This window comes from Oncorhynchus nerka, linkage group LG18 (assembly GCF_034236695.1).
Source record: "Oncorhynchus nerka isolate Pitt River linkage group LG18, Oner_Uvic_2.0, whole genome shotgun sequence".
Taxonomy (NCBI): Eukaryota; Metazoa; Chordata; class Actinopteri; order Salmoniformes; family Salmonidae; genus Oncorhynchus; species Oncorhynchus nerka.
The window spans coordinates 28,523,804-28,543,486 of record NC_088413.1 but is presented as its reverse complement, the minus strand read 5'-3'; the positions used below and the strand labels follow the sequence as shown (position 1 = coordinate 28,543,486).

At 44.3% G+C, this 19,683-nt stretch overlaps 1 protein-coding gene across 1 annotated transcript in view; it reads right to left on the bottom strand.

Annotated features, from left to right (window-relative positions):
* Positions 1-3,399: 3,399 nt before the first annotated feature.
* Positions 3,400-19,683, bottom strand: part of LOC115145615 (polypeptide N-acetylgalactosaminyltransferase-like 6) — a 249,431-nt gene continuing 233,147 nt past the window's right edge. The window contains exons 9-13 of the mRNA XM_065003262.1: positions 17,551-17,658; positions 17,070-17,291; positions 10,008-10,124; positions 5,645-5,794; positions 3,400-4,288 (exon numbers count right to left, since the gene is read on the bottom strand). Coding sequence (XP_064859334.1) covers positions 4,115-4,288; positions 5,645-5,794; positions 10,008-10,124; positions 17,070-17,291; positions 17,551-17,658 — 771 coding nt within the window. The 3' untranslated portion in view covers positions 3,400-4,114. The remainder of the gene's footprint in view (positions 4,289-5,644; positions 5,795-10,007; positions 10,125-17,069; positions 17,292-17,550; positions 17,659-19,683) is intronic.

Genomic DNA, 19,683 nt, shown 5'->3' with positions numbered 1-19,683 from the left:
AATAATAATAGCAATTGTTTTATAAGATTTTTCCTTCTGATCACTGGAGATGAATGTGATACCAGTCATGGAAGCAAACTATAAAGCATATAAAAATTGTATAATTAGATGAACTCATTAGTCATATCCAGTAGTGACCCGTCATTTAGGGCTGGGGGGGCTAGGCCCCACCTGTTTTGAGCCACAAACTTTTAGAAACCTCCAAAAATGCAAATGAACCCATGCTGGGAGATTTGGAGAGAACTGTTCAGTCAGTCACTCAATAATATATTAATACTCTCACAATCTGTTGATTCTATTAGATGAGATCGATTAAAATTGTATGTTAAACATCACAGCATAGTTGAAAGATATATGGCGTGTAGAAATCCGAAGAGGGTGGCCAGCAGAGATAGGTGAGATGTGCTGAGGGGAATCAAGGGTCGGAATATAGAACTGGAGATGAGTGGGAGTAAAGTTACTGATTGAGGGGTGGGGACTTATAATATATATATATTTTTTTAAAGCATATCAGCATGACAGGTATTTCCACCCCTTTCCTACAGTGAAGTATAAAATGCTGTGACCTTATGCATAATTGTAATTGTATGGCCTTTTAACTTCTTATGGCTGGGGGCAGTATTGAGTAGCTTGGATGAATAAGGTCATGTTGCACTTCCTAAGGCTTCCACTAGATGTCAACCATCTTTAGAAATTTGTTTGAGGCTTCTACTGTAAAGGAGGGGCTCATAAGGGCTCTTTGAGTCAGTGGTCTGGCAGAGTGCCACAGGTTCATGACGCTCGTTCACGTGAGAGTTAGCTCTCGTTCCATTTTTCTACAGACAAAGGAATTCTCAGGTTGGAACATTATTGAAGATTTATGTTAAAAACATCCTAAAGATTGATCTATACATCGTTTGACATGTTTCTATGGACTGTAACGGAACTTTTTCACATTTCGTCTGCTCCTAGTGAATGCGCTTCGTGACTTTGGATTTGTTTACAAAACGCGCTAACAAAAGTAGCTATTTGGACATAAATGATGGACATTATCGAACAAAACAAACATTTATTGTGGAACTGGGATTCCTGGGAGTGGATTCTGATGAAGATCATCAAAGGTAAGTGAATAAGTGAGACCGTGTCTGTGCCTCGACCTAGGTTGGGCAAAACTAAACATGGTGGTGTTCGCCTTAGCAATCTCACTAGGATAAAGACATCTTCCATTCCTGTCATTATTGAAAGAGATCATGATACCTCACATCTCAAAATAGGGCTACTTAATGTTAGATCCCTTACTTCAAAGGCAATTATAGTCAATGAACTAATCACTGATCATAATCTTGATGTGATTGGCCTGACTGAAACATGGCTTAAGCCTGATGAATTTACTGTGTTAAATGAGGCCTCACCTCCTGGCTACACTAGTGACCATATCCCCCGTGCATCCCGCAAAGGCGGAGGTGTTGCTAACATTTACGATAGCAAATGTAAATTTACACATAAAAAAATGAAGTTTTCGTCTTTTAAGCTTCTAGTCATGAAATCTATGCAGCCTACTCAATCACTTGTTATAGCTACTGTTTACAGGCCTCCTGGGCCATATACAGCGTTCCTAATCGAGTTCCCTGAATTCCTATCGGACCTTGTAGTCATAGCAGATAATATTCTAATCTTTGGTGACTTTAATATTCACATGGAAAAGTCCACAGACCCACTCCAAAAGGCTTTCGGAGCCATCATCGACTCAGTGGGTTTTGTCCAACATATCTCTGGACCCACTCACTGTCACAGTCATACTCTGGACCTTGGGAGCCAGGTCCACCCATTGGGGAGCCAGGCCCAGCCAATCATAATTAGTTTTTACCCACAAAAGGGCTTTATTACAGACAAAAATACCCCCCCACCCCCAGAAGATCCAGCAGGGCAAGAAGACAGATGTGGAGGTCTTGGGCTGGCGTGGTTACAAGTGGTCTGTAGTTGTGGGGCCGGTTGGATGTACTGCCAAATTCTCTAAAGCAGCCTCCCGGGTGGCGCAGTGGTCTAAGGCACTGCATCGCATTGCTAGCTGTGCCACCAGAGACTCTGGGTTCGAGCCCAGGCTCTGTCGCAGCCGGCCGTGACCGGAAGGTCCATGGGGCGATGCATAATTGGCCTAGTGTAGTCCGGTTTAGGGAGGGTTTGGCTGGTAGGGATATCCTTGTCTCATCGCGCACTAGTGACTCCTGTGGCGGCCCGGGCGCAGTGCACGCTGACCAGGTCGCTAGGTGCACGGTGTTTCCTCTGACACATTGGTGCGGCTGGGTTCCAGGTTGGATGCGCGCTGTGTTAAGAAGCAGTGTGGCTTGGTTGGGTTGTGTTTCGGAGGACGCATGACTTTCGTCTGGGTTAGGGAGGGCTTGGCCGGTAGGGATGTCCTTGTCTCATCGCGCACCAGCGACTCCTGTGGCGGGCCGGGCGCAATGCGCACTAACCAAGGTTGCCAGGTGCACGGTGTTTCCTCCGACACATTGGTGCGGCTGGCTTCCGGGTTGGATGCGCGCTGTGTTAAGAAGCAGTGAGGCTTCGTTGGGTTGTGTATCGGAGGACGCATGACTTTCAACCTTCGTCTCTCCCGAGCCCGTATGGGAGTTGTACCACGAAATTGAGGAGAAAAAAAAGGGGTAAAAAAATAAATATATATATTTTTTTAATTAAAAAAATAAACAATGCCATGCTGGTGGGTGGTAACATTCAACGAAACGTAGGCTGAAAATAATCTGTATGTCATATCATAAGAAAAGACATTCACATGGATTTGCACAATGAGACAAGGACATCACTTCAAGCCCAAATATATCATACTTTGACTAAAACGATGACTTATTGAATTAAATCAACACCAGGGGTAAGCTCTGGCCATCATCATCTTTCAGCTCGAAAAAGTGGATTTCTACTGGTGTGGGCGAATAAAGGGATTGATTAAGATGAACAAACAGAACAACTCCCTGATCAAATTGGTAGGCCACCCAGTGGGCGTGTTTTCTGGAATTGTATACATTGTGCACAAGGGAGCCACACCCGCAAACCTTGTTATGCACGTGCATAGGGTAAGTCTGAATAGCACATACTAAGAAGTGCTTAAATCAAAACGTGTAAAAAAGGCATACATTTCCTAAGGCTGAATCGTCCTATTAGTGCACATGTAGATGTGTTATGAAAACTCTTCAAAAGAGGGCACACAATCATCACTTTTGAATGAGCACCCACATGCATAATCATAAGTCCATGGGCACGTTCTTGGCTGCTATCTACATGTAACATCATTGTGAGATGTGTCATCATATAAATGCTCACACACGCCAGCCATACAATTGCAATAGTTCATGTATTGTTTTCACATTTTATTCATGTTTACTACATAATTTTCATTGGCTGAACTTCACAACTTCAAATCGTACAATCACGGTGACCAGAAATCTGAAAAACCCATTCAAGTATACACTTAATAAATTATTGTTCTTAAAAAAAAAAGACAACATAAATTAACACAAAATAAATACTAATAAAATAATAATGGAAAATAAATAGCCTTACAAAATTGAGCAAACAATTTCACGAGCCTCCGATATAGTACAAATCCACCATGCAATCTTGAGAGAGTGACAGTTGGAACATTCCTTTTTCAACCTGATACAAACAAATCCAGTCTACTAGACCTGCTGTGTTTGACCTTTGACCCATAGAGGACCTAGAGGATAGTGTTCTGGAGGTTTCTGTGTCCTCGACCAGCAAGGTGCCTCTGTGTGGCGGCTTAGCTTGGGTCTAGTCTAGTCTGGTTGGTTTTCTGAGGATCGGCGACCTTGAACGTCCCATCAGCCCATTGGGCAGAACCAGGCAGAATCCCAGAATCTCTTTCAGCCAGGAAGGAGTCTTTATCCTCCATTTTGGATCTGAGCCCATCGGGCAGAGGATCCGTCAGACAGAACAGAAACGTAGCCCCAGCCCCCCCACCCCCTTCTCTTCCACTTGGTAGCCCCCACGTTGATGAGCTGGGGGGTCTGGGAGACAGGACCGCTAGCTAACTGGCTGGCCGCTTGCTGCTACAATGCACACGGTGGTTTTTTTTTTTGTCGTGGGGGTTGGCGCGTGGTTCCTAGGAGCTGGCAGCCGCAGCGCTGTTGAATTTGTCCAGGACGGTGGCGTTGACTCTCTGGAACAGCCACTGCTGTGTCTCCGACCCAGGGTCACATTTATTCATGAAAATCCTCTTATCACCGGGACTGCAGTCCATGCAACCGCTGCTCACCAGGTGGTACAGCAATTTATCCTGTATGTGTTGGCCCAGAGAGAGAGAGACACAGAGAGCAAAAGAAAAAGCATGAGGTAGAGAGAGAGAGAGAGAGAGAGAGAGAGAGAGAGACAGAGAGTGAAAGAAAAAGCATGAGGTAGAGAGAGAGAGAGAGGCAGAGAAAGAGAAGAAAGGAAGGAAAAGAAGGATTGAGATAAATGATTTAAATAAAGTAGAGACAGGTAAGCCTGTCTCCGGCAGGCAGGCTGCTGTTTAATCCTGCTCTCTCATCTCCCTTCAAACAGATTACAGACGGGGAGCAGAGCAACTGACTGCAACACGTTTTTTCCTCCCTCCATTCTAATCTGAGTTTACTTCATTTCACGGAGAGAGGGGTCTGAATTTGGGAGTTAAACTAGGCTGAGAAATATGAGTTCAACACACAAGAGTTTTTAAACCCCGAGTTCCAACGGACCGTTACATTACTTTTCTGAATGTCTATTCTTTGGGCTCATCCTCCCTCGCATGACAGAAAGGGAAAAGGAACAAATTCAGCTGCAAAAGAAAGAGGAATTGAATGAAGTACGAATCGTTGAAAACTGAAAACACAAATACGTCCCTGGCTTCCAATAAAAGATTATCTATGGTGATCGCAAACTCTTAAATATAGCCAGTGATGGATTCAAACTGAAAAAGGATTCTCTGGGGAGGGATAAAGTTGTGGAGAAAGATGAGGAGGTGGAGAACGCCTCAGAGGTGCTTGGCAGTCATTTTGTTCTGGTATCATGTGTCCGCCTTCCTGATACTACAATGTTCACACAGCCTCAAGCCCACCTCAGCCCTTTAATAAGCGGCTATTGCATCTGTGTAGCCTGAGTTCAAGACCTGACTGTGTTGTCTTGCCACAGTAATGGAGGTGACAAACAGATCTGGGACTCGCGCTAGCATCTGTGCACCTCTGAACCTCATCGAGTCATTCTAGGCAGAACCTTAAGAGAGGTGGGACTGTAATGGCACTCTGATTTTGTGCTGAGTAAACGATCTCCTCTCCTCCATAAACGATGTGGAGGAAATAGGAGTGGTGCGACGATAAAATAAGTCCCCTATTACTTTCCTCGACCTGGAACACAGCAGTAAAACGCAGTGTACATCTTTTCTATCTGATGACTTTGATATTGTGTACCGTCCTGTGGCTGTGGTGGTCCTTTGAATGATGAGGTATTTGATGTGGTGTTATAACAGTAATCATACGGTAAGTTACCAGGCTTTCTGTTGATGATTGATTATTTATTGATCATTTACATTACACATGGAATATAAAGCCAAAACAAAAGTAAAGTAAGTACCATACAGATACAATATAATTGTGTTCTATTTAATTCTGTTTAAAGTTACCTTCCTATAGCTCCAGTGCTGGTTGCCCTTCATGCCGTGGCAGTCGTACAGTGTGACAGGGGAACTCTGGGAGATGGAGTCAAAGCAGAACTTCCTGGTGTGGAGAGGATCCCCTGGCCTGATGTCCTCTCTCCAGCCAAATGTAAATATCTGAGTACAAACAAGTACACAGGCACAACATGGTATCCAAGTTCCGTTATGAGATTCACAGTATGACTACCCTAAATGTCATTTTAGAGGCGGATGAACATGAGGACAAGAATGCGGTGATGATCTGTTCAGATTTAACAGTAAACAGCAGGAATATTAGTTGCATATGAAGCAATCGCCGGCTACAGTACCCTAAACTTGTTTTGTATTAAAGAAAAATGCCACCCAAACATGATCTTTTGGTATTTATTTCATTAGTCTGTTGTTGATATACTACTAATATGTTTTTCATGTCAGCAATCAAGTTTTCAACAAATATTCCTTTCAAAATACAGAAATAATGCCAGTATGATGCAAAATTATAATAAATGCATCATACCAGCTGTATTGCTGTATTTTGAAAGTTGTATATCTTGATTGCTGAAAGGCAAAACCATTTTGTGACTATATCAACAATGGACTAATGAAACAAATACCAAAATATCATTTTTGGGTGGAATTTTCCTTTTAGTGTAGTTCTGTGTATTTCATATGTTATGGTTCTTTTGCGAGACTAAGTGTTGTGATGGCTGTTTTGCAGACAGCACATGTTGCGACTAATCTTTAATCAAACGATTGAAATTATAATCTTTAATCAAAGGATTTGCAGGGTACCTTCCCAAAAAGGTATTTCTTGCAAGGGGCAATATGACTGACTGATTAACAGGCCGGACTCATGGAGGGGTCACTCCTGACTGACTGACTGACTGACTTGACAGGCCGGACTCATGGAGGGGTCACTCCTGACTGATACTGACTGATTAACAGGCCGGACTCATGGAGGGATCACTCCTGACTGATACTGACTGATTAACAGGCCGGACTCATGGAGGGGTCACTCCTGACTGATACTGACTGACTGATTAACAGGCCAGACTCATGGAGGGGTCACTCCTGACTGACTGACTGACTGACTGATTTGACAGGCCGGACTCATGGAGGGGTCACTCCTGACTGATACTGACTGATTAACAGGCCGGACTCATGGAGGGGCCATTCCTGACTAATACTGACTGACTGATTGATTAACAGGCCGGACTCATGGAGGGGTCACTCCTGACTGACTGACTGATTAACAGGCCGGACTCATGGAGGGGTCACTCCTGACTAATACTGACTGACTGACTGACTGATTAACAGGCCGGACTCATGGAGGGGCCATTCCTGACTAATACTGACTGACTGACTGACTGAATGACTAACAGGCCGGACTCATGGAGGGGTCATTCCTGACTGACTGACTGATTAACAGGCCGGACTCATGGAGGGGTCATTCCTGACTAATACTGACTGACTGACTGATTAACAGGCCGGACTCATGGAGGGGTCACTCCTGACTGACTGACTGACTGACTGACTGATTGATTAACAGGCCGGACTCATGGAGGGGCCATTCCTGACTAATACTGACTGACTGACTGACTGATTAACAGGCCGGACTCATGGAGGGGTCACTCCTGACTGACTGACTGATTAACAGGCCGGACTCATGGAGGGGTCATTCCTGACTGACTGACTGACTGACTGATTAACAGGCCGGACTCATGGAGGGGTCATTCCTGACTAATACTGACTGACTGATTAACAGGCCGGACTCAAGGAGGGGTCACTCCTGACTGACTGACTGACTGATTAACAGGCCGGACTCATGGAGGGGTCATTCCTGACTAATACTGACTGACTGATTAACAGGCCGGACTCATGGAGGGGCCATTCCTGACTAATACTGACTGACTGATTGATTAACAGGCCGGACTCATGGAGGGGTCACTCCTGACTAATACTGACTGACTGACTGACTGATTAACAGGCCGGACTCATGGAGGGGCCATTCCTGACTAATACTGACTGACTGACTGACTGACTGACTGACTGATTTAACAGGCTGGATTTTGCGCTGAGTAAACAATCTCCTCTCCTCCATAAACGATGTGGAGGAAATAGGAGTGGTGCGACGATAAAATAAGTCCCCTATTACTTTCCTCGACCTGGAACGCAGCAGTAAAACGCGGTTACATCTTTTATATCTGATGACTTTGATATTGTGTACCGTCCTGTGGCTGTGGTGGTCCTTTGAATGATGAGGTGTTTGATGTGGTGTTATAACAGTAATCATACGGTATGTAAGTTACCAGGCTTTCTGTTGATGATTTGATTATTTATTGATAATTTACGTTCCACATGGAAATATAAAGCCAAAACGAAAGCAAAGTAAGTACCATCACTCCTGACTGACTGACTGATTAACAGGCCGGAGTCATGGAGGGGTCACTCCTGACTAATACTGACTGACTGACTGATTAACAGGCCGGAATCATGGAGGGGCCATTCCTGACTAATACTGACTGACTGACTGATGACTGATTAACAGCCCGGACTCATGGAGGGGTCACTCCTGACTGACTGACTGATTAACAGGCCGGACTCATGGAGGGGTCATTCCTGACTAATACTGACTGATTAACAGGCCGGACTCATGGAGGGGTCACTCCTGACTGACTGACTGATTAACAGGCCGGACTCATGGAGGGGTCATTCCTGACTAATACTGACTGACTGACTGATTAACAGGCCGGACTCATGGAGGGGTCACTCCTGACTAATACTGACTGACTGACTGATTAACAGGCCGGACTCATGGAGGGGTCACTTCTGACTGACTGACTGACTGACTGATTGATTAACAGGCCGGACTCATGGAGGGGTCACTCCTGACTGACTGACTGATTAACAGGCCGGACTCATGGAGGGGTCACTCCTGACTAATACTGACTGACTGACTGACTGATTAACAGGCCGGACTCATGGAGGGGCCATTCCTGACTAATACTGACTGACTGACTGATTAACAGGCCGGACTCATGGAGGGGCCATTCCTGACTAATACTGACTGACTGATTAACAGGCCGGACTCATGGAGGGGTCATTCCTGACTAATACTGACTGACTTGACTGATTAACAGGCCGGACTCATGGAGGGGTCACTCCTGACTGACTGACTGACTGACTGATTGATTAACAGGCCGGACTCATGGAGGGGTCACTCCTGACTAATACTGACTGACTGACTGATTAACAGGCCGGACTCATGGAGGGGCCATTCCTGACTAATACTGACTGACTGACTGACTGATTAACAGGCCGGACTCATGGAGGGGTCACTCCTGACTGACTGATTAACAGGCCGGACTCATGGAGGGGTCATTCCTGACTAATACTGACTGACTGACTGACTGATTGATTAACAGGCCGGACTCATGGAGGGGCCATTCCTGACTGACTGACTGAATGAATGATTTTACCTTTATTTAACTAGGCAAGTCAGTTAAGAACAAATTCTTATTTTCAATGACGGCCTAGGAACAGTGGGTTAAACTGCCTGTTCAGGGGCAGAACGACAGATTTGTACCTTGTCAGCTCGGGGATTTGAACATGCAACCTTCCGGTTACAAGTACAACGCTCTAACCACTAGGCTACCCTGCCGCCCCGAGCCGATAGTATAGACCATACCCCGTTATACAGTATAATATAGTATAGACGACACTGTACCATACAGTATAGTATAGACTAAACACTACTATACAGTATAATATAGTATAGACTACACCATACTATACAGTATAATATAGTACAGACTACACCATACAGTATAGACTACACCTTACTATACAGTATTATATGGTATAGTCTACTCCTTACTATACAATATAATATAGTATAGACTACACCCTACTTTACACTATAATATAGTATAGACTACACTGTACCACACAGTTTAATATAGTATAGACTACACCCTACTATACAGTATAATATAGTATAGACTACACCACGCTATACAGTATAATATGGTATAGAATAAACCTATACCCTACTATACAGTATAATATAGTATAGACTACACCCTACTATACAGTATAATATAGTATTTGACTACACCCTACTATACAGTATAATATAGTATTTGACTACACTCTACCATACAGTATAACATAGTATAGACTACACCCTACTAGTATAATATAATATAGTCTACACCCTACTATACAGTATAATAGTATAGAATACACCCTACTGTAAAGTATAATATAATATAGATTATACCCTACTATACAGTACAATATAGTATAGAATACACCCTATTATACAGTACATGGCTCCAGTTGTACCTACCTGTTCGTGTGCCCAGGTGCGTTCAGCCCCCTCCTTCAGACAGGCGTCCAGTCGCAGCTCTGTCCCTGTGGGGCCGTGCTTGGAGTCTATACACAGACCTGATGCAGCGTTACGAATCTACAAGGACACAAAGAGAGGGCTCAGTTAAAACCAAACACACACACACTTTGAAGCCTCCCAAAAACAGCGAAAGGGAGGCCTCGGTGAAGACTTGCATGCATGCACACACACACACACACACACACACACACACACACACACACACACACACACACACACACACACACACACACACACACCATGCAATATACATCTATAAATATAGACCACAGGGTGAGATACTCCGGCTTCTCTCTAATGCTCAACGCTCTGATCACAGGACTCCAGTGTACACACTGAACACAGTAACTTAGTACAAGCAGCCAACTATCTATACACAGTATGTGGTTTTAAGTAACAGCGTATGATCTGACATGGTATCAAAGCTCTCACAATTTGCTGACAAGATCTACTCTCACCAGTGACTGTAAGAGATAAGCTAATTCATTCCTGGAGCATCTTCCTCCCTCTAAACCAGAGTTAATAGGCACCCCCCTACTGTGAAAACTTTAAAAGTTTCAGAGTTACTCGGCTCTCAAACACTGTGTCATTTGCCTAATTCTCTCTATAGCATTCAGGTGAGCTTGGCTCGTGTCACAGTATGGCTCAATAATGCATGAATCCAGATGCACTGCATCTAAAGTAGCCTGGTCTCTGTCTGTCTCTGTGGCCCTCACTAACACATTCAGATGAGAGACAAAGGCGAGGGCAGAGGAGAGGAGAGGAGAGAGGCCAAAGGAGGAGAGGGGGAGAGTGAGTTGAGTGAGTAGACTGAGTAGACAGAGAGAGTAGAGTGAGTAGAGAGAGTAGAGTGAGTAGAGAGAGAGAGAGAGAGAGAGAGTGGGTGAGTCACAGTATTTGACAGGAAGGAGACCAGGGATGGAATACTCAGAGGTGTTTTGCACAGGGTTGACTCTCTTATAAAAGTTGTTACCCCTGCTCGCCACTAGATGGGGCCAAAGACATTAGCTAGGGCTGTAGCAAAAAATGGTGATTGCTTGACTTAGTGTGGAGAATGTCTGACAACAACACTATGGTTGGCTCTGAAAATGTTGATTATAAAAATGTAACTCAATGTCAGCTCTCCTCAATGTTGTGCATGTTTTTCTAATAACAGAGTACAGATTACGTATTTTATTTGGGTCAGGATAACCTGTGTTTCTTTTGTGGAGTTGAGATAAAAACTCTTGAGCTGTGAAAAATGGAGCAACAAAAACTAAACTGACGGAATGACAGATAAATTCTCTACAATATGGCGACACATTTTGTCATGACGTTTGCCTGGGGGGTAGGTTTATGACAGTCATAAATACCTCTTCCCCCCTTTTTCCTCTCTCTACCCTACTGATGTGACTATTGAAAATCCCTTGGTTAACATAGTGATTCTGGGAACATCAGAAGGTGGGGGGAAATTAACCATATTTTGGTAACCCAACCAGTTGAACATATGCGTTGGTACTTAATGAATATGATGTCAGTTCGGTTGTCATCCGAGACATTCTCATCAATGATAGGATGAGTAACTATACAGTGGAAAGTCTACACATTATAGTTATCAGATTCACATGGAATCGTTGTGCAATTTAAATGTTTGAATATGAAATTATTTGTGATGGGATGAAATGTAATTTTAGCTTCTAAAATGTGAGAATTGGGTTTTCATGAGTGAATTAGGCCCGACTCAGTGGCCCACCCACGTGAAGAGACATTGGTTATAACCAATGAAACACGCCTTCCTCTTCCTTCCTATATAAAGCCGTGACGACAATATAACCTCCTGTTCCGGGTACATTAGGATGACGATCTGATGTCAGAAGGGTTCAGATAATAACTACAGAACGAAGCCAACCTCAGCGTGAGCTTTGGTTGCGAATGGACGGAACTTTTAACTCTTATTCACTACAGAAGTGATACCTCCTAGCCGTTGAGTTAGCAACAGCAGCTGCAAACGTGGGCTAGGAAAGAACAGACAGAGTATCCCGTCTACCACACAACGACGTTACTGCGACGTATCCAATTTACCACCAGAGACATTCTTCAAAGGACTTTGTTGGGCAACACGGCCATCCAACCTACCGAAGTGCAGCTCAGAGTAAATATTTATTGTATTTTCCTTTTCCAAATGGACAGTAATTTAAAATGCATAAGATTCTGTATTTACAATAGAGTAGCTGCCTACGGCCCGATAGAGACATCACTTCTCCCTTTGTTCTCCAGTGTTCCTGCTCTTTCACTCAAACCCAGCCCCCTTTTCTTTGGGTAACCAGCTGTCATATCTGTTCTGTAATTAAACCCAATTTTGTGTTGCTGATTCAACTTGTTAGCCAGGGTTCGTGAAGATAACCAAGAATTTACAACTTTCAGATGAGACTGAAATAAGGTGACGATTAATATTGACTGCTATTGATGTAAAATATTACTAGGTTTATTCAGAGGACAGCAGCTCTATAAATATTATTTCGTGGTGCCCCGACTTTCTAGTTAATTACATTTACATGATTAGCTCAATCAGGTAATATTAATTACAGAGAAAGGATTTTATAGAATAGCATGTCATATCACTTAATCCGGCATAGCCAAAGACACGACAATTTCTGGCCTCAGTGCTTTCTGCCTCTTTGGTTGCTCCTGCATCTAAACTAGAGAGGCTCTCCCCTTTTCCCACCATGAAGGAGTGAAATATTCAAGACAAGTGAACAACAACAGAAACATTCATTTGGTACAGGTCAGATGTGACCAATTTTCTACAGGCAGCCCCATCTCTGGAAGGTCACATCGTCACCCACACATAGTTCTACTCTGAGATAAGATGACTTATAGGATGCAGCCAATGAGAAAAGACAGGGAAACACTGTTTCCCTGAGATAGACCTAATTCAATCGGACACTATTCCAAAAGGATGATACATACCAATAATACAAATCATTGCTGCAAAGTTCTACAGTATTTTACATGTCAAACAATATTAAGAGTTTAGTCCTTTAAATGCTGCCAACGAACTTGGCACTTTTGTGCCTATCAGGCACCCGCGGAGCAGCATTAGTTTTGCCAGAAGTGCAGTTGGAAATGCAAAATAATACCCACCTGCATTGCAATTCAGAAACCTCAAATAATCAAACTCCCTCAGCCTGCCGCCCGCATCGACAAAGTGCATTTAACCACAGGGTCATTAGGAGTAAACTGCTGATCGCTCTGAAAGACCAATAATGGTGTGCGAATTGTACTGCATAATGGGCCTTCACTCTCCACTTTTCCCAAGCCTCATCTGTCTGAAATGGGCCCAGGAGCAAAACACAGTGCTTATCCCTGATGCCATGCCTATCAACATGCCAGCGCTGATCTGGAGACAGTTAGAGCCGAATCAAAAGGCCTGATGATTGCATCACTTGAAGTGATTTAGACCTATTGAAGGAGCCGTGGTGTGGAGTTGTGGAGGCAGATTGGATGGTGGGTAGGGGGTCAGATCGACAGCCCCCTATTTACCCAGTCTGCACAGCTCCAAGGCCGAGGTGTCGAGAAGGCTGAGCCCCTGATCGTCATCTTCCAGAGATGTAGAGGAAGTTTAATCTGAGCTCTCTCTCCTCTATGTCTGTCTCACAATCTCACTCTCTCTTTGTCCCTCTGATCTTATCCCTTTCTCTCTCTCTCTCTCTCTGTCGGTCTCCCCCCTCTCTCTTCTCTCTCCATCTCCTCCCTTGCAATCTGGGCTTGAATAGCCACTGAGAGCTCTTTATAGATCCATAGATCAGGTGGGGTGACAGCTGGGGGACAGGCGGGGGGGCAGGCAGGGTGAGAGCCAGGGAAGAGATGGCACATGAAGCTGTCAGCCTGACGATAAAATTACTACCATCCTCACCCGGGGGAGGAAAGAGGAGATATTTACCTACTGTGCAAACATTTTCTCATCAAGAGATACACCGCTTCACTTCTTATTTACTATCCATTTTCACCTCTGGCTAATACGGAAGGGGTGGTTAATCAGGGGGACGGGAATAAGCTGGGACTTGTGTTGTGTGTGTGCTTGTACAATTTGTGCTAATGGCCTTGTAGACGTGAACAGTGAAGAGTGGGAAAGGTGGGTCACCGCTGAGACGGCCTTCCATTCTACCTATTATCATTAGTACCCTGACCTAGGGGCCAGGACGTCGGAAAAACATAGAAAGTAAGATTTTCTAAAAGAAGGCAGAGCAAGGAATCCAATTATATGTAATGCAAAATTAATTTCATTTTTCATATTAGCGTACAACATGTTCGCCGTGAGGTTTCTGAAATGTTTCAGTGGCTTGAGAGGAGGATGTGGTTTCCTTCCGGCACATAGGATTAATTAATTAGTGAATGATGTATTCCATCATAGTGAATGATGTATATCAGTGATGATTAAAACCAATCCTGTACCAAACCTCCCTATGGAAAAAAACTGGTTGGGAAACAATCTCCATGAATACCTGATTCTTAGCCTGGAATCCCCACTATTTACAGTTGAAGTAGGAAGTTTATATACACTTAGGTTGGAGTCATTAAATCTTGTTTTTTAACCACTCCACAAATTTCTTGTTAACAAACTATAGCTTTGTCAAGTCGGTTAGGACATCTACTTTGTGCATGACACAAGTAATTTTTCCAACAATTGTTTACAGACAGATTATTACACTTATATTTCACTGTACCACAATTCCAGTGGGTCAGAAGTTTACATACACTAAGTTGACTGTGCCTTTAAACAGCTTGGAAAATTCCAGAAAATGATGTCATGGCTTTAGAAGCTTCTGATAGGCTAATTGACATCATTTGAGTCAATTGGAGGTGTACCTGTGGATGTATTTCACAGCCTACTTTCAAACTCAGTGCCTCTTTGCTTGACATCATACCGCTCAGGAAGGAGACGTGTTCTGTCTCCTGGAGGTGAACGAACTTTGGTGTAAAAGTACAAATCAATCCCAGAACAACAGCAAAGGACCCTGTGAAGATGCTGGAGGAAACAGGTACAAAAGTATCTATATCCACAATAAAACGAGTCATATATCGACACAACCTGAAAGGCCGCACAGCAAGGATTAAGCCACTGCTCCAAAACTGCCATAAATAAGCCAGACTACAGTTTTCAACTGCACATGGGGACAAAGATTGTACTTTTTGGAGAAATGTCCTCTGGTCTGATGAAACAAAAATAGAACTGTTTGGCCATTATGACCATTGTTATGTTTGGAGGAAAAGGGGGAGGCTTGCAAGGCAAAAAACACCATCCCAACCGTGAAGCACGGGGATGGCAGCATCATGTTGTGGGGGTGCTTTGCTGCAGGAGGGACTGATGCACTTCACAAAATAGATGGCATCATGAGGAAAGAAAATGATGTGGATATATTGAAGCAACATCTCAAGACATCAGTCTGGAAGTTGAAGCTTGGTCGCAAATGGGTCTCCAAATGGACAATGACCCCAAGCATACTTCTTGTGGCAAAATGGCTTAAGGACAACAAAGTCAAGGTATTGGAGTGGCCATCACAAAGCCCTGACCTCAATCCCATAGAAAAATTGTGGGCAGAACTAAAAAAGCATGTGTGAGCAAGGAGGTCTACAAACCTGACTCAGTTACACCAGCTCTGTCAGGAGAAATCAGCCAAAATTCACCCAACTTATTGTGGGACGCTTGTGGAAGGCTACCCAAAACGTTTGACCTAAGTTAAACAATTTTAAGGCAACTCTACCAAATACTAATTGAGTCTATGTAAACTTCTGACCCACTGGGAATGTGGTGAAAGGAATAAACGCTGAAATAAATCATCATCTCTACTATAATTCTGACATTTCACATTCTTAAAATAAAGTGGTGATCCTAGCTGACCTAAGACAGGGAATTTTTACTGAGATTAAATGTCAGGAATTGTGAAAAAACGGAGTTTAAATGTATTTGGCTAAGGTGTATGTAAACTTCCGACTTCAACTGTAAATGGTGAACGGAGCATACGAGTGTGGATTCCAGGCAACCTGATTCCAGCTCCTGCATTTATGGGTATGATTGCCTGAGGCTAGATCCCATCCTCACAGAGCACAGATAGAGTGAGATTGTGTGTGTGTTCCAGAGAACAGATAGAGTGAGATAGTAATAAAATGCCAAGGCCATCTCCAGCCCCGTCCCTTCACAGGTAACACAGAGAGGCATTATATATATCTCAGAATACGATGCAGCAAACTGCATGTCATGTTTATGAACAATGTAAAGTAAAATCTGCTACTTATGGTTTCTGGGGGTAGAGAAGCAGACAGTCCAGCTGTGTCCATTTTGTGACACTGTCTACTCTAAAACATTTCATTAGCAGGCTGCTGGCTGCTTGTCCCATATGAGAAACGCATTACGTTTCAGCGAGCACCAGACATTCATAAATCAATGAACATGGAAGAGTCCCAAATGGCCCCCTATTCCCTATATAGTGCACTATTTTGGGCCATGGTCAAAAGCAATGCACTATAAAGGGAATAGGGTGCCATTTGGGATAGAGCTCTGGTGGAATAATAGCCTTCCGTGACACACCTGTGGAGGCATTCAGGGACTGTCTCTTAGCTGATGTATTGGTGTCTGGAAATAGATTCATTCATTACAATACCAGCTAAAAATACGCAAGAAACCAAATAAGCCTGTGGATACTGCTTAGACTTAGCTGTTATTGGTGGCATGTAAGACAGTGGGTTTATGTAGGCCTAAGTATTGTGAGAAGTCCTATTATTTGTATCAATGCCTCAGTAAGTGACCTCGAAAACATGACCTGACGTTTAATTTTGGATTCTAAGGTAATCACATATGCTGTATGCTTTTCTGTTCGTGTGTGTGTGTGTGTGTGTGTGTGTGTGTGTGTACCGGCTCTTGCGGGTGTGTTCATTCGTTCTGTAGGTGCGTTAGCTCTGTCTGTGTGCGTACGTGCTCTTGTATGTGTGGTGGTGGTTCTGTGTGTATTCCTAACTTCCTACCTCTCCCCAGGCGGCAGGCAGCGGCTCCACAGCGGGGTAGTACTTGGCCAGGTCCCAGGCCACAGCGTTCATATACCACTTGAAATCTTTACACTTGAGGTGTCTTCTCAGCTCCTTCTGGGCTGTCAGGTCCCCAGTGGACAGGTGGCGGTACTCTGGACGACGCTGGTAGATGTACTCTGTGTACTCATCCATCCATGTCTCAGCCACCCTCTTCAGGTTCTGAGATAAGGGAGAGAGACAGGGAGGGAGAGATGGGGTAAGGCGATGGACTGTCTGTGAGTTTAGCTTATCACAGCACAGGTCACAGTGTGCAGAGTTAGTCAGACCTCATTTTAAATCAGATAGATGGCTGGACCTACATCCTCAGTTTGACTATCAGCCATGTGCCAATTAATTAATAGACAACCAGTCAAAATGGCCGCATGTTAGCCATAACCAGTTGATGGAAGCAGTGTATTGGCTGGTCAGTCTAACTTACTCTGGCTAGGCTTGTTCCGGACGGCACTTTGTAGGGAACGTATTTCCTGTAGATATGTCCAACTCGGGAGCATGGTACGTCGTACATACTGCCCCCACACATCCATACCTGAATGGAGATGGAACACAAACAATACCTCAGTACATTACTTCAAAAGCTTCCTGTCAGCCTGCTAGCTATGTGTTCTAAGCAAGGCCACAGAACCGTTGTAACTCAACCAACCGTCTGTTGTAAGTAGGGTTGCAAAATTTCGGGAACATTTAATACATGATCTGGTTTTCCAGAATACCTGGTTGGATGATTCTGGATTTCCTGCTTATTCCCTCCTGATTCTGGGATTTCGGGAGAAATCTGAGAATTTATTGAAAGTTCACGGAATTTTGCAACCCTAGTTGTCAGCACTGAAGTAAAGAAAGAAAAGGAAGAGCACACTTTGTTTTTCCTATTGTTCCAGAAAGGAATCACAGGTATCTTTCAATTTCAAAGCCCTGAGTTATTGTCGATTGAGTTCAGAGTGAGGATATTGTTGTTGAAATGGTTGTGTAGATGGGTTTGTGTTCTGTTTGTTGCAAGACCCTAATACAGACAACCTATTGTCCTTCTGTCCACACTTGAAGTGGATTCCCACTTTGTCTGCTTGACAGGGCCACATTATAAGCCTCTTTGAGCGGAGGGACTGAAAGGAATCCTATTTCCCGAGCACTTCGCTCGATACCCCTCTTTTCCTGCATCAAAGGAAGAGCTAGAAAGAAGAGGAAGGAAGAGGTCAGGTAGTGCTACTCTGAACCCCTTCAGTCTGCTATCCTCTCCCTTGCTCTCTCTTCCTCCCTATGACTCTCTTTATCTCTTCATGTCCATTCTTCCTCTCCCCTCTTTCCCTCCCTCTCTCACCCCTCCTTCTTTCAAACTTGGCAGCTTGATTAGAATTAGAGTGGTCATGCTGACTGTTTGGAAAGGATCCTGGGACATTTCACCTCTCCTCCGCTTCTCCTCCTCTCTCCCGCTGTGTGTGTGAGCGCTCCACCTCTCTCCCGCTGTGTGTGTGAGCGCTCCACCTCTATCCCGCTGTGTGTGTGAGCGCTCCACCTCTCTCCCGCTGTGTGTGTGAGCGCTCCACCTCTCTCCCGCGGTGTGTGTGAGCGCTCCACCTCTCTCCCGCTGTGTGTGTGAGCGCTCCACCTCTCTCCCGCGGTGTGTGTGAGCGCTCCACCTTTCTCCCGCTGTGTGTGTGAGCGCTCCACCTCTCTCCCGCGGTGTGTGAGCGCTCCACCTCTCTCCCGCGGTGTGTGTGAGCGCTCCACCTCTCTCCCGCTGTGTGTGTGAGCGCTCCACCTCTCTCCCGCTGTGTGTGTGAGCGCTCCACCTCTCTCCCTGCTCTGCCATATCACAACGAGGCAGGGTGCATTCCTGAGATGCCTCAGGTTAATGGTCAAGCTGACTTGACAGGCTTCATTGACATGTGGAGAGATTCCTCCAGTCTTCAGAAAATGGCCTCCTCAGAGGACCAGTGTAGATGTTCATTGACCTCTCATATCAGCAGAAATACGAGGGGTTTATGAATGACTCCCATGCGTTCATGAGTAACAATTTGTTTTAGCGTACAACTCACAGGACGAGGTACAATTCCTCAAGATGCCTTGATGATATCTTTTCAATGTGAGATACAACCAGTGTCAATAGACTGTCAGTCTAACAGCTATCATATGTAGGCTAACTGTCAGACATCCATACTCCGTGACAGTAGAGGAGAGCAGAGTAAGTTGAGCCAAAGGGGTCAGTTGAGCCACCCTTGTTTCTAGGAAACCATACACATAATGTATCATTTGACCAAATATTTAGGAAGAGGTCATCATTTCATGGAGTCTGTGAAGGAAGAAACCACATGGAAAAAGTGGTAAGCAAGTTAGGTCTAAAAAAGTCAAAATAATTGATTGTGTTAGAGGTTTCATGATGCTTCTAAACCAAAGTAGATCAATGTTCTATACATCAGTTGGGGTCTCTATAAGCTTCAATGTGAGGCCCTAAACCTAGCATGAAAGTGCATCCTTGTAGCTGTGTGGGGTAATAAAGTCAAAATGTTTGTCTTGGGGTAAGTTGAGGATTGGGGAAGTTGAGCAAATTGAAGTGTTTTCT